General features: G+C 37.7%; 3 protein-coding genes across 8 annotated transcripts in view; 2 read left to right on the top strand and 1 right to left on the bottom strand.

The window, feature by feature from the left end:
* The first annotated feature begins 4,824 nt into the window (after positions 1-4,824).
* Positions 4,825-5,630, top strand: LOC129244001 (cholinephosphotransferase 1-like). Its single transcript, XM_054881566.1, has 2 exons — positions 4,825-5,275; positions 5,345-5,630. Exons 1-2 carry the CDS (start codon positions 5,030-5,032, stop codon positions 5,561-5,563), a joined length of 465 nt encoding a protein of 154 aa, XP_054737541.1. The 5' UTR covers positions 4,825-5,029; the 3' UTR covers positions 5,564-5,630.
* Positions 5,631-9,414: 3,784 nt separating this feature from the next.
* Positions 9,415-10,589, bottom strand: LOC129244000 (histone H3-like centromeric protein A). The gene has a single exon (XM_054881565.1). It carries the CDS (start codon positions 10,489-10,491, stop codon positions 9,943-9,945), a length of 549 nt encoding a protein of 182 aa, XP_054737540.1. The 5' UTR covers positions 10,492-10,589; the 3' UTR covers positions 9,415-9,942.
* Positions 10,590-12,366: 1,777 nt separating this feature from the next.
* Positions 12,367-15,378, top strand: part of LOC129243997 (cholinephosphotransferase 1) — a 51,960-nt gene continuing 48,948 nt past the window's right edge. For 2 of the 6 annotated variants that reach the window (XM_054881552.1, XM_054881547.1), the window contains exon 1: positions 12,368-13,158. In XM_054881552.1, coding sequence (XP_054737527.1) covers positions 12,941-13,158 — 218 coding nt within the window. In that variant the 5' untranslated portion in view covers positions 12,368-12,940. Of the gene's footprint in view, positions 13,159-15,378 lie in introns of all 6 variants that reach the window. The other 4 variants (XM_054881549.1, XM_054881550.1, XM_054881551.1 and 1 more) reach the window with 3 other exon arrangements.

Here is a 15,378-nt window from a genome sequence, read left to right as displayed (position 1 = left end):
ATAAACAAAAAATTGTATTTTTGAAAATTATATCTTTATTTAAGAAACGTCAGAATCGAAAAATAAATTTACATCGTTACAAATAGAATCAGACAATACTCGCATTTTGCGAAATCGTTTAGGATTTGGCGTAAAATCACTTTCGTCACTTGAGGAAATGTACACGTCTGATCTAGATGGTGATGCAGGCGGTTCCATACTTGTAGTGTTAGCATTTCTGATGTAATCTGTGATGAGTTTTTGCTTAGCTGGTTTAGAATCTTGTTTATACAATTTCCGATAGGTCGGCATGCCTTTTTACATTTTTTTAAAAACCGCATAAAAAACCCCGCATAAAAACAGAATCTACTGTATATTCACACACTCTTCCAATCAGTTCAGTCAATTCAGGCGAGCGAGTGAGAACTGTGTTAATTTTTTGTCATATATCACTAACGCATTCTTAGTTTTTTCGTAAACAAACCCATTCAATGCTCCTGCTACGTCATCTCATCCACAGGATTAAATCTTAGTACTTATGTCGGGCAATACATTGCCAATAGAGGATGTTCATTGTTCGAGAACAGCCATAAATATCTTAATAATACAGTTAAAAGGCCGGAAAAAAGCGAATTTTCCAGAATTTTTTCTGAGAAAACTTTTAAATTTATTGATCTAAAAATTTGTACACATTATATTATCTTTTAACTGTATTTTAAGACTTAGTATTATTAAAAATATTTATTTGGAAAGGAGCTGCAGCTGATCTCCGGAAGCTCCTCTCAAACAAGACGTTTTGCGGTGACCACTATATCTCCGACCCGGATCCACTGAAATTAAAAAAACCAAACAGATTTCGTTAAAGTAATGTTAAATCTAGTGATTAATTGAAGGAATAAGCAAAAAAAAATTTTTTACAAAATGGCGTTTTTTCAAAAAATAAAAAAAAATCGATTTTTTACCAAAATTTCGGCCTTAAATTGTTTATAAAAAAATTTTTTTATCGGCGGGAAAAAAATCTTCGATTAATTACTAAAAAATATATTTAAGAAACTCGTGTTAAAACTTGAGACTAGTCGGTTTAGCCGATTTAGTTTTCGAGTAATGTTGGTCACCGACTTTGAAAACACTATTTTGAGAAAAACGCGGTTAAAGTTTGAAAATCACTTTAAAGCACTCTGAAACGCCTTTTTAAATTTGCGTGTAACTTCGAAAATATTCACCGGAAAGATATTAAATTTTCTGCGTGTGTTCTTAAATATACATACACATAGCAGAAAAAGTCTGCGTTCACCTATGCAAATATTCTTTGGATTAGAAAAAGTTCAAAACAATAAATATTTCAGAAATTTTTTTTAATGAGTTTTATTTAGTTCACTTAACCGTAACTATCACACATATTTCGCTACCAATAACAAAATCAAATTTAAAATGAGATCACATAAAATTAAAAAGGCCATTCAAACTAAACGGAAAAAGTTTGCGTTCACTTCAGTAATAATAAAATAAAAGGCTTAAGATCATAGAAATGTTTTAAAATTAATAGCTAGTTGGATATCCACGCCTTTTTATGACTTCTAGAACGACGTCTTTTCATTGATCCAACTAGTTTGGCTGTTATTTCTGGACTTATGGCTTCCCATTCCTCTTTAAGCGCGTTCTTAAGCATTTCCTTGCTAGTTATTGTACGCTCTCGTATTTTTTTTCTAGAACGTCCCATAAGTGCTCAATGGGGTTAAGGTGAGGTGATTGTGGGGGTGTGCGAAGTTGTTTTGGAACATTATACAACAACCACAACCTAACAATCTCTGCTGTGTGTTTCAGGTCGTTGTTCTGTTGGAAAATAAATCTTTCACCGAGTCCCAGTTTGATTGCACTTTCTCTCAAAATCGTTTTTAAAATATCAAGATAATCATGTCTGTTCATTATCGACTCAATAAACTGTATATTTCCAACGCCCGAACTAGCCATACACCCCCATATCATGGCACCTCCTCCCCCATGCTTTACCGTAGGTACCAGATTTTGCTTTTCAAGTGCCGTTCCGTTTTTCCTCCAAATAATTTTACGACCTTTTATCCCGAAAATGCAAAACTTGCTCTCATCTGAAAAAATCACACTATTCCAAAACACAAGTGGCTTGTTTACGTATTCCTTGGCGAAAGCCATCCGCTTAAGTCGATTTACTCGCGATATGAAGGGTTTTTTCGGGCCACTCTGCCGTGAAATCCGATTCTTTTTAGAATTTCTCTTACTGTATCTGGTTGTACTTTCTTTTGGTATTCTACTTCTATGTCTTTTGAAATTTGGCTTGCTGTTAGTCGTGGATTAGACTTCACAAGAATAGTTATGTTGCGTTCTTCTCTTTCCGTCAGTTTTTTGGGACGCCCAGAACGAGGCTTAGACTCCAAACAATTCGTTTGCTTGAAGTTGTTTATCACTCTTTGGACCGAGGAGTATTGCCTCCCAACAATTTTCGCGATTTCCCGATAGCTCTTACTATTTTGCCACAAACTTACAATGATTTGCCTTTCACCAATATCTATTTCTTTTCGCCTTTGGTCCATAGTTACAAAAAATGTATTTCTAATATCAATTTTTCCCTTTTTAGATTTGTTCTTAACCGCGTCAACTACATGAATGATTTAAAATTAAATTTAACGTAATTGCCATGCAAATAATCGTCACTATTCGAAATGAACGGACACTTTTTCTGCTCAGCCTATTTAAGTAACTGTACTACAATCCCGTTATCTGAACACGACGCAGCTCAAACTCCAAAAAATTTTGTTCATACCCACTACGAATAATTTTCTTTGAAATAAGTGAAAATAAATAACTGAGAGTTTTAAGATAAACCCGTTAAATTATTTTAATACTTTATAACAGTGGGTGAACGCAGACTTTTTCTACCATGTGTATGTAGATTAAGAAAAAAATGATTTTAATATCCCACATTTGTTACTTACCATAAAATTGTAGCTAGCAGTTAAAATAAAATTAATTAAATATTGTTTTCTAATACAGCAGCATCTGTTTTCTAGACTCGCCTTTCTACATACCCGTATAGTAGTTCTTAAAGATCGACCGAAAGTCTTGTGCATATTTATCACGACAGCATTTACATTTTCTTTTAGAAAATTTTAGTATTTTATTTATTATATGCAAATTAGTATTTATGTTACTTTTTTCTAAAAGCTCCCCTTCCCTCTTAGCACTCTATCGCATTCCTCTTAGCTTCTGTCCTAACCTCCTTAAAGCTCCATATTTTTCTTGAACTCAAATTAACTTCACTTTTGTTAAATACCAATTTATTTACTTTAACCCTCCTATTCGCCTCTCACGCTCCACACAAAGGTTTAAATGCTTAACAAAAATTTTGTAATTGTCATAAATATAAAAAAATGCAAATCACGAGTTTTTGGTAAAATAATTAAAAGTAAAATCCGAAAGAAGTACTACTTGTTTATCTGTCCTAACTTAGCTAAAAGAAAACAAAAAATAAAAAAAAAATACCAGTCTAACGGTTAGACGCGATAGAAGTGAAACCTTCCGTAAAACAAACTGAGAGAGAATGAGACGAAAGCATTAGGAGCGGGATAATTATAGGTTCATTATAATATTGCTATAAAGTTCATATTTTATTTTCTTCATTTTATTATTATTCATCCTCAATGTTTTCAATTTCAACAAATGATACGAGTGGCTTATGATAGCTAAAATATGATACAAATGCTTTGGTTTCGATGTTGTCAACATATCTTTGAAATACCGCGTCAATTGTTGTTCTTGATCGTGTTGTCGATTCAGTTCGATTGTTACACATTTTTAAATTGTATGTTGTATTGAGAAAATCAATTAAAGGAACCGCTGTGCCCAATGCAAAATTTACGTTAAAATCGCCACTTAAAATCATTGGAACTTTATTGTAATCTTTTCTAAGTATCCGCGATACTTCTGGTGTATACTTTATTAAATTTTCGTGAATGAATTCCGTGATGCTATTTATTGATTTTTTTTTCTGTCGATATTCACGACACTTTTCTGCATTATTTTTCGGCATAATTGCGGTAAATATTTAAAAATGAAAATATTTACGAATATAAAAATACACACGCGGTTGCTATTATGAGCGTCCCCAGCAAAACCTGCGTGACCGAAACTCTAACACAATTACATTTTTTTGAATGTTACAAACACATATGCACGCAGGTTTTGCTGGGGCGTGACCGAAACTCTAACACAATTACACATATGCACTCGTATTTGTTTGAAAATCGACTTTTGTTTTTGGTTCTCCGTCACCTTTGGAAAATGTGTAAACAGTAAGCAAACTTTATTCATATATTTTTCCTCATTTTTGCATCAGTAAAATTAAACAAACGCCGTAGCCGAGTGGGTTGGTGCGTGACTACTATTCAGAATTCACAGAGAGAACGTCAGTTCGAATCTCGGTGAAAACACCAAAATTAAGGAAAACTATTTTTCTAATAGCACTCACCCCTCAGCAGGCAATGGCAAAACACCGAGTGTATTTCTGCCATGAAAAAAAGCTCCTCATAAACATATCATAAAATAAAATAAAATAACTGTATAAAAAAAAATTTTTTCTTGTGGTTCGAACCAAGGATTTTGGATCGGAAGCTCACATTGCTAGCCGCTCGGATATCGCGCCATGCTGTCGGCGCTGGCCTAAAAGTTATTTAGCTCGTCGCTACGTTTATATCAACATATAATATAACGCTTCGTAGCCAAGAGTGTCGCTTTTTTCGTTTCACTTTTTCTCAAATCACTCCCAACGATTCTAAAGAAGTTTTCACTTCAAAAATAATAAAAATGCAAAAAATTTGATGTGTAAGAAAAGAAAAAACGAAAGTATTGTCTTTGATATCTGCGCCATAGTAATAATTGTATGAAAAGTATGCCAATTCTTTTTGGTTTCTACAAAATTCCTCCTTTCTTTACACTTTCTTTTCACGTTTGTATGCAAGTAGAGACGTTGCTTTCGTTTCTTCTTTTCTTTTGTCTTCTTCACACATTTTGTTCTTAAATGTTTTGTTCTGTGCAGCGCTACTTGCCATTGTCTAATATGATTTTTGTTTTCTTCCCATCCATCAAACTCATCGCACTCCACAAGGGTACCAGCGTACTTTCGCCCAGCATACCGTTGACATTGGTCATCTTGCCAGCGCTGATAATTGCTCAAAAATCACCGCAAAATATTTTCACCGACCATTCATCGCTATATATATTAGCCTTTGGCATAGTGGCGGCCAAAGTCACCAATAAGCTGGTGGTAAGAAAGATTTTCAAATAAAATTTAATTTATTTAAATGCGTTAACTCTCTCTCACTCTTCGGTTTAGATTGCTCACATGACAAAAGCTGAGATGGAATACTTGGATTGGTCACAATTGGGACCCGCTTTGCTGTTCTTCAATCAATATTTTAACTGTGTGTTGCCGGAAATCTGGCTGCTGTGGTTCACCTTCGTCTGGGGCGCGCAGGATCTCGGACGTTATTGCTCAAAAGTAATTCTCATGCTATCACATAATTTAACAATCTTATATAGGAATAAACAATAATAATATTAGGTATGGGAATAAGTTCCCATCCTTTCTTAGCCAAACAATTAAATAATACGTGATATTATGTGAAGTATGTTCCATTGTCAGCTACAACTTTACTCCATCTTAGGCAGCATACGGATTCCTCTGACGAACATTTCGAGTTCTTTTGACTTGATCCATTCATTGAGACATTTTGCGATGCTCTCGTAAAAAGTGAACCGCTCTCTAATAAGGACTGGCATTCCCATGGCAGCCGGTTCTACGTTACCGGAATGACTCGGGTTTTTCCCGACCAAGGGCTGCCGCCCCAGTAAACTAGCCCTGTCTAGTATACCGTATGCCACCCCAATCTTTCATCACAGGAGCAATCCCTAGCAGCACGTTTGCTCCTAGCTTCAGGGCTAGTGTCGAACTCAACCCTGGACCAGAGGTATTCTACTGCTGCATCTGCCACAAACGGCTCCACCCGAACTCTACCTCGGTTAGGTGCAACAATTGCAACGGGTGGTGCCATCTTAAGACCTGTTCAGGCCTTAAGAATCATAGGGAGTGGTCCACAAAGTATGTGGCCACGTGTTGCTCCCGCCATCAGGCGGCCCCTGCCTCAACGGCGCTACTGCCCTCAGTGCCGGCACTTCAAACTGCCGTCACCAACAACACCTCAACGGTAAGGCGCCTCCTTGAGCAACACAACTCGCCCAACGACCCACAACCGTCCTGCTCCTACCCCAGTGCGGGGGCAAACCAGCAGCTCTTGGTCTCCCGCACAGTCTGCTCCGTGTGTCAGACCAGAGTGCCTCGGAACCTGACAACAGTTCAATGCAATTCTTGTAATGGCTGGTGCCACTTTCGGAGGTGCTCTGGCCTGCGCACCGCCCGTGAGTGGACACGCGACTTCGTTGCCCCCTGCTGCAGAGCTCTGCACCCGCAACCGCCCTCTGCGGCGCGACCGTCTGCCAACGCCAGGCCACAACAACTCTTGCAGGACCAACGCAGACAACACCACGCGTCCACGGACGGATCCGAGACATACGTCCCAATTTCCTAGCTGAAGCAGCTGTTCTGGCGAACGAGCGTGATCGCCTACGCCAGGCCGATCCCGGGGATCCTCGAATAAAGGACCTCATTTCGGAGATCCGGCAACTGGTAACCCAACACAAGCGGACCAAATGGGTTGAGCATCTGAAGTCCTGCAACTTCACCTCTGGTGTGAGCAAGCTCTGGTCCACCGTAAGGTCACTGTCGAACCCGACGAAGCACAAAGCAAGGTTGATGTCACCTTTAACGGTCGTGCTTTGTCGGATCCGAAGAGATGCGCGTGCTACTTTAGCCGGCAATTTATTCTGCATCCTCCGGCCGACAGATCCAAACGTAGTGCCACCAGACGGCTGCACAAACTGACATACAACAGTGCGCCACTTGCTTTCTCCAGCGACGAGGGTCAGGGGGCCATCAAACACATGAAACCATCAAAAGCCATTGGCCCTGACGCACTTAACATGCTGATGTTGAAAAAGCTGGGTCCGTTGGGAGTAGAATATCTCACCAGGGTATTCAACCTGTCTATGGCCACTCTCATCATTCCTGATAAGGGGAAATTAGGGAGAGTGGTCCACCTACTGAAGCCTGGGAAAGCCGCCAACCAAGGGGAGTCTTATCGTCCGATAACTCTCCTCCCCCCAGTAGTGAAGACTCTTGAGGCCCTTCTACACCCAACCTTTACGACTCACTTGACCCCAGCCTAGCACCAGCATGGCTTCCATAGAGTGCACAGCACCACCACGGCACTCACCGTCATAAACAACCAGGTAAACCGCGGACTAAACCAAAACCGCCCCTGCGAGAGGACTGTCCTAGTAGCATTGGATCTAAAAAAGGCTTTCGATACAGTCAGCCACACCACGCTACTAGATGACATTTTACAGTCGACACTCCCGCCAGGGCTGAAGAGATGGACCGCGAACTACCTGAGTGGTCGTCGTCATACGCCGAGGACTGCACGATAATGGCGTCGGGAAATGACATTGATGGCCTATGCTCTAAGGTAAACGACTACCTGGCCAGCCTTTCTCGCTTCTTTACTGCGAGGAACTTACAACTCTCCTCCACGAAATCCACGGCGACCCTTTTCACCACCTGGACAAAGGAGGTCAAGCTACAATTCAAAGTGAAAGTCGATGACACACCAATTCCGTCGGTTAACAACTCCAAAATTTTGGGAATTACCTTTGACAGCTTGCTCTCCTTCTCAGCGCATACAACCGCTATTGCAACTAAAGTACAGAATCGCAACAAGGTTCTCAAGTCGCTTGCCGGCAGCATTTGGGGCAAAGACAAGGAAATGTTGCTGTCGACTTTTAAAGCAATAGGCCAACCGATTCTAAACTATGCTGCGCCTGTCTGGTCGCCTGGAACCAGTGATTCGCAGTGGACGAAGCTTCAGACCTGCCAAAACACTGCTTTAAGGACCGTGACAGGATGCCTTCAGATGTCACCTATACAACACCTGCATAACGAGACCCAAATGCTGCCTATTAAGGAGCACAACAAATTGCTCAGTAAGCAGTTCCTGCTAGGGTGTTACCGCAGGCCTCACCCATGCAGACATCTGCTCGAGCCTGAGCCACCTCCCAGGCAAATCAGGAAGCATTTCCTCAACTACGCGGCCGAGATCTCAGACAAAACAAACAGACAGTTACTGGTTCCGACAGTGTACAGACAGGCCATAAACGACATTCATCGGGAGACTCTCACCACCTTCTTAACCTCCCGACCCCCGAATGCCGCTATCAGAGTCCAACCACCACCAATCGCAGACGAAGAGCTCCAACTTCCCCGAGAGTCCCGCATAACCTTGGCACAATTACGTTCTGGATATTCTCACAGGTTAAACTGCTACCTATCCAGAATCGACCCCGACATACTAAACATATGTCCAGCATGTCGAAACAGCTACTTTCTTAGGCCTACCGTTAGATGAGCTAGACGAAGACGACCGGTGATTACACTACACCGACAGGGCAAAGGTACTGCTACAACAACAACAACAAGAACGGTGCAACACATCAGACGGCGCGGCAGGCAAGCAAAAAGCAGCAACAGCAATCGCACTAGAATTTAATTTTACTATTGTGTAATTCATAAAAAACAACAGCAACAAAAACACTCAACCACAAAGTAAAATTTTAAGAAATTGTTCCGTGTCAATATACAAAACTGAAACACAAAAAAAGGAATTAATACAAACTGTGAAGGGAGGAGAGGTAGGGCGAAAAAAATTACCACAAAAACAAAGCAATTAAACTGATGACTAGTGTAAATTAAAATACAAAAACAAAAATTGCTTAGATTACTTTATTATATTTTTTCTCTTTAGTCTTTGTTTTTACTACTTAAGAGGGTGTTAACTGATGGAGGCGCTATTTACTATTTATGAATACTTTTAAAACTTGCTAAAAATGAAAAGATCAGCTTAAATTATAGTTTATAAAAATTTTTTAGCTCACAATATATATTTGCAGACGAATACAAGTTTACGTATTTTTATATTCCTACTTAGCAATTGATTTTTGCGTATACACTAGAGCAGATAGCAACCAAAAAAGTTTGTGGAACGCCGTACTCGGCTTTATTAATGTAGCTACATATGCACATACATACATACATATGTGCTACATAGTTTATTTTCGACCGCATATGCAAGGTAAAATGAAAAACGAATTATTTTCAAAAGCTTCTTGCAATAAAATTATTTATGTAAAGCTACAGATTTATGTATGTGTGTATGTATGTACATATGTACATTCATATGCACATTTATTTGAGTGACAACCTTTTAGCCGCTGGCCAAATAGCATGCAACTGAGTTCGAAACTCAAATCCAATTGAATTGTGATGCATTTCTAAATTACTAGATTCCCAATTGAAAAATTATTTAAGTTTGAAATAAAAATATGTTTTATTAAATGTGTAAAACATAGTGTTTTTATGATACAATCGTTAGTGCAATAGTCTGCTTTGAGACTGGCAATAAACAAAAAAAATATTATTTTCGTATACGGAATTCATCTGTAACCCACTCCACTGTCACCTTCGACAGTTTGCCCACCTTCTCCATGAAAACAAACTCAATTTTCATAATATTTATAAAAATTATTGAAAGGATTGCTTCCAAGTTTATTTGTACTGAGTCAAATGCAGATAAATTTATCGCCTAGAAATCGTTTCGTTTTGAAATCGCAGATGGGTTTTTAAAAATTAAAAAAAACAACAATCTCGAATAAAATTAATTTCGAGGTAATTTTCAATCTCTTGACATCTTCACGTTTACTTCTTAAATATATTGATATACGACACTTTGTAAACAAATATTAAGCTAGTTTCTTAATATTACTTTACAAATTATATCTACCCATCAAATAATTGATTAATTCCAAATCCTTCAAAAACAGTGTAACTCGCCCCGCATGCAACGACAACAAATATGCATCTTCAAAACGATTTTCCATATACTTTTCTGCTGCTGTCTGTAGAGCCTCCAGGGCTAAAGCCGTTATACAACCCACATCGCTTGAGAACTGCATCATAATTTCGCGTACGACTCGAGAAAAACTAAGTCGTGGTATCATAAAATCTGTTCTCTGCAAGAGTTTTAATTCTTTGCGGCTGGGCAATCTTTGTTTGCGACGACTGCTGCCCCTTGATTGTCTCGACGCACTTGGAGTTGGAACAGGTTGTAATGTTCTTTCTGGTGCTCTAGATTTTCGTACCGTAGAAGTTCTTCCATCATTCTGAGATCGCCGAGCGGCTGCCGTTTGTCTCGGCGGTGAATGAAAATCTGTAACTTCACTCGAGGAACTTGTATCAATCTCGCCAAGAAAATTAGCGTTAGGCGAAGCTCCACGCGTTTTTGATTTAGGACCGGTTTTATGTAATGGCCGCATATTTCGCACGATAAAACTGATTATTTAAGAAAATATCAAACTAAATAATAAAACTTGTATTTGATTCGATAGTAAACAAGCGCGTTTTTCTAGACAAACTAACGGAATGTTATGAGGTTACCACAATGTTGCATTTTTGTAGTTGCCATGCGGAAATATTTCCTTTAATAGATTTTCTAAAAAAGAGTTGTCTAACTTTGACTTAATATCAAAAATATTTTACATAGAAATAAAAACTGATTACCAAACCTCAAAACCAAATTAATTACACGTGAAATTCGTGCCTGTTATCGGCGCACAAATTAAAATATTTTTTTCACGATCTCCACCTGATTCCAATCTGTTTAACTCAGTTTTCTAAAATAATCTCTACTCAAGGACTTCATGCTGCCATATGCCAGAAACGAAATGCCGCTTGTTTGGAGAGTCAGATCAACGTAATGGAATGACCGCCACAGTCACCTGACATAAGCCCCATTGAAAATTTGTGAGTTGATGTCAAGGAGGCAGTAGCTCAACGCAGGCCAACATCTAATACGCAACTATGGGAAGCTGTAAAGAGCGCATGGGAGTCGATTTCGATTGAAAGATGCCAAAAATTTGTTGACTCAATGCAACCCCGATGTGCTGCAATTCTAAAGAATAAGGGTCATGCAACAAAATAGTAGTTTCAATACTAAACAAAATCCCAGGTAAAAATAAAAATAAAATCACCATCATATAAAAGTTTTGTCAACATTTTTCTAACAATTTGTTACACTACTAAGTTTTTGACCACTCAAAATTCGCTGAAGTTTTTCTAAATATAATTTTACCTTACGGAAATAAGATAAACGTTGGGTTTTTTGGGATTTGTTTTGCTTGACATTTGGGCTATAAGAGGGAAAAAATAAAATTTTTTTATAAAAGCGATTACACGTGCTTTTTAACTTATTCTATTTGACGTATGTGCACTACTAAGATTTTGACCGCAGCTGTACATATGCACATATATACATACAATATGTGCATATAAATATTTAATATGTTGAATATTATTTACCATTTTGTTGTTGTCATTTTGTTAGTAGCACTAGGACAGCTATAGTTGTATGTGTTATATGTTGTACTGTGGCAGTTGTTGCTGTTTACATTATTGCTAATTAACTTAGGGTTGTATATATCTCCTATAATTAATAATAATAATAATAACCGCTTAAATATTGTCTTGTAAGTTGGATAGTTTGGCAGCCAATTTTTCATTTCGCCAAATGGTTATCTTGTCTTCATGATTGAAATGAGTGCAATATTTGAGGTTAGCGCTTGACTTTCGCCACTTAATTTGTTTGAGTTTTATTATCCCGGATTTGTATTCGGCCAAGGACTGTCACTCCAGCAATATTTCCCGCATATATATGGGGTATGTTGACGCTGCTACAACAACAACAGCAACAACAACCCGTACTCTTTTTTCAAACGCCTTTTTTAAGATATGTTGCGCTTTATTCTGCATACCAAAGCATTTATGGGTTTCCTAATAATAAGAAACATCCCAAAACTTGACTTAACTTTTTTGTGAACTATTTCTGAAGTTTTCACACGATACTCACCATTTTTCCACCATCAGGGCTTTTTGTGCTACTTATTTCAAAAGGTTAGAAGGAAAATTTTGGACAAGTTTCGAATCGAAAATTTTAATTCAATATTTAATAGATCCCTACACAAACAGTTTGCGCAAACTATGTAATCTATGTTCATATTGACTTGCAACCCTGGTGTCTGCTAGCTGTCAAAGTGACAAGTTCCGATTGGATTATAAGCACACACTTGAATTTTGACGTACACGTACATGAGCTCCCGCAAAATTTCTCTGCTGATGTATGTATGTATTATCAATGACATTTCTGTTGGCCATCAATTTTGTGCTTTTTTCCCTCAGACGTTTGCGTTGCCGTTGGTGTTTTTTGCAACCATCTGATTGCAGTGCATTTTCATCGGGTTACGACGTGGAAATTGTGTGAAATAAATATTAAAAGAATAGTTTAAAATTTTCTAACAGCAACAAACCGATTTGAATAAGCTAATTTGGGGTCCAAACAAAAGTACGAAGTATAAGAAATGCAAGGCGAAAAGTTGTGATAGATCGGTAAAGGCTTTGGGAAAAATATAGCGCTTTCGTGTGTTTGTGTGCGAGTAAAAGCAAAGAAGCGTATTTTTTACTCGCAGCAGAATTAAAAAATAGAGCAAATGAATTTTTGACTTTATCGAGAAGTCAAACACGTGAATTATGTATTTATGCAAGTAAAGGCCAAGAGCAGGTGCAAAGTAAAAATAAATTGTGCTTAAAGTGACAAATCACAAGATCGCCGCACTAAAGGGTAAAGAATTAAAATTGTCGAATTAAAAAAAAATTTGAGTGAAGTGTACGAAATCTACCTCCACTGCAACAAACAATTTCAAGTGCACCAATATGCCATCAATTACCTACAAGGAACGCGTACTCAGCGCTCAACAGCTGAAAAAACTGTCGGAACACAAATACGCCTGCAGCAACAGTAGTCTGCTGGATCCATGGCTACAACCATGGTGGAATTGGCTCGTCTCAATGACGCCACTCTGGCTGGCGCCCAATCTCATAACAATTATTGGACTGATTGTCAACATCGCGACAACTTTAATATTAGTATCGTGAGTATCTGAGAAATAGTGTATTTTTGGTACGCAAGTACTTGTCCCGAGGTTCTTTAATCCTCCTTGAGGGTAATAATAGCTTGGCACTTTGTATAGCAAAATTGCGTGTTGCGTAAACTTTTCGTACTTTATCGGCCAACCTGTAAATGCGTGTGGCCAGTCCAATTGAGGGAAACATTTTCTGGCTTTTATCGCTTTTATGTATTATCGTGAATTATGTGTGAATAATTGGGTCCAATAAAATTTTCTTTACTAGTTCGTTGTTTGTGTTTTTTTTTCTATTGGAATTTTCCAAATTCCGCAAAGCAATTCGCACTTATGTACATTTCCCGTATATTAGCGGTGCCGATGACTACAGCTGCTGCAATAACAACAAGAGCGTCGCTCACTGCGCTGCGTGCAGATCCGTTTGTTGTTATTGAAATAGCTGAAGAAAGAGGATGTACATAGAATAAACCCCCTTACATTTATCGCCAGTTGGCTGGCGAGGTTGTTCGAATTTGTGGGTGCAAATATGTACACATGTATGTACTATATACATAAATGCAGCGGATGCTGGGCAAATGAACGTGCAATAAAGTCGATGAGAGAAATGAGAAATCGTTAAATGACGGGCAAACAAAACTCTGGATATAGGCTGCTGATAAAATTTGTACGAAATTAAGTGAGAAAAAATTTGTAATTTCCTTAAATAATAAAAAAAGATTGTTTACATTTAGGAATTTTTATTTTTAATATTTTGTTTTATGGACTTTTATTTCATAATGTTTATATAAAACCGTTTTATGCTCACAATTATTTCAACTACAATATAAACACAGCCGGTATTTTAACTAAAATATCTTTATTTTTGCCTTTGATGTTCTTTTGCCCCATTATGCATTTTAGAAAAAAGGAGAATAACATTATATATAAATTAGCTGATTTTAATTCGATTACTTTTCACTTTAATTGAGTATTGCTTCCTCGTTTGTTTTTGGTTTACTGTTTTTCTCTTTTGCTGATTGTGCGTTTGTCGCATTATTTTATATGCATAGCCGCGTGTGATTTGACCCTCAAAATGCCGGCTATGAAGAATTTTTTTTGCATTAGGGGGGCTTTTACTTAAACGATTTCTTTTTAAGAGTTGTTAAAAACCGTAAAAATAGAAAATTACCAAAAAAAAGGGACAAATGACAAATTTTCACATCGTTAAAATGCTAATAAAATTAATCAATCATTAAAACCCTATAATGTTAGTTCAGACATACTTAAATTCTTATAAATTTAAAAAATATTTGTAGTGGTTGTTATTGTTGTTGTTGTTGTTGTTGTAGCATAAACAGTCCTTGGCCAGATAATAATTCGGGTCGTTCTAGTGACGTAGAACCGACTATCGTGGGAGCGAGTAGTACTGGTTGTTGTTGTTGGTGTTGTTTTTGTAGCAGCATAAACATTCGCAATACATATGTATATGGGAAATGCTGCTGAAGTGACAGTCCTTGGCCGGATATAAATCCGGGACGTTTCGGTAACGTATAACCGACTGGGCCGTGGGAACGCACTGGTTGTTGTTGTAATTGTGCCATCATAAATTTTCCCCTAAAGTACTCTCAAATTTATGATTTACTACCGGCGCGTTATAAAATCATTTTTGGCGAGGTGACGACGAAAAATAAGGACTTCAAACTGGCGCGGAACGGTATACGGCGGTGTGACCCCGAGAATGATGCAGTGTTGCAAATCAAGGCTGTTGTGTTATGCCGTTTGTCTTGTTAAGGGGGAACACCACTGTGATTTTTCAAAAAAATCGATTTTTTGTTTGCATTTTAGTTAAGTTAAGTTAAGTAGATATATTCAAAAATATGTAAAAAAAAATGTTAACTTAAAATCTTGAAAATTGACGAAGTAATACCCAATACAATAAGTGCAGGTAGTGAGTTACAACGGCTAATATATATATTTATATTGAAAAAATATTAATTTTTGGAATTAAAAAAAACGGCTATGTACTATATACATATATATGTATATTGGCTACAGTCGTACATAGCCGTTTTTTTAAATTCCAAAAATTAATATTTTTTCAAGCCTTTCGAAAACAAAAAAAGGGTACTCGTAAAAACACAAACTCAATTTGCAAACCTGCACCACCGCCACGTACGAAGATAGCCATTGATGTATAGATTAAGAATTTTTTTGGTTTTTTGCTTTCAGATGATTTTTCACCGCTGTATC

This window comes from Anastrepha obliqua, chromosome 4, assembly GCF_027943255.1.
Source record: "Anastrepha obliqua isolate idAnaObli1 chromosome 4, idAnaObli1_1.0, whole genome shotgun sequence".
Classification (NCBI taxonomy): domain Eukaryota; kingdom Metazoa; phylum Arthropoda; class Insecta; order Diptera; family Tephritidae; genus Anastrepha; species Anastrepha obliqua.
This window is presented reverse-complemented; position numbering and strand designations above follow the sequence as displayed.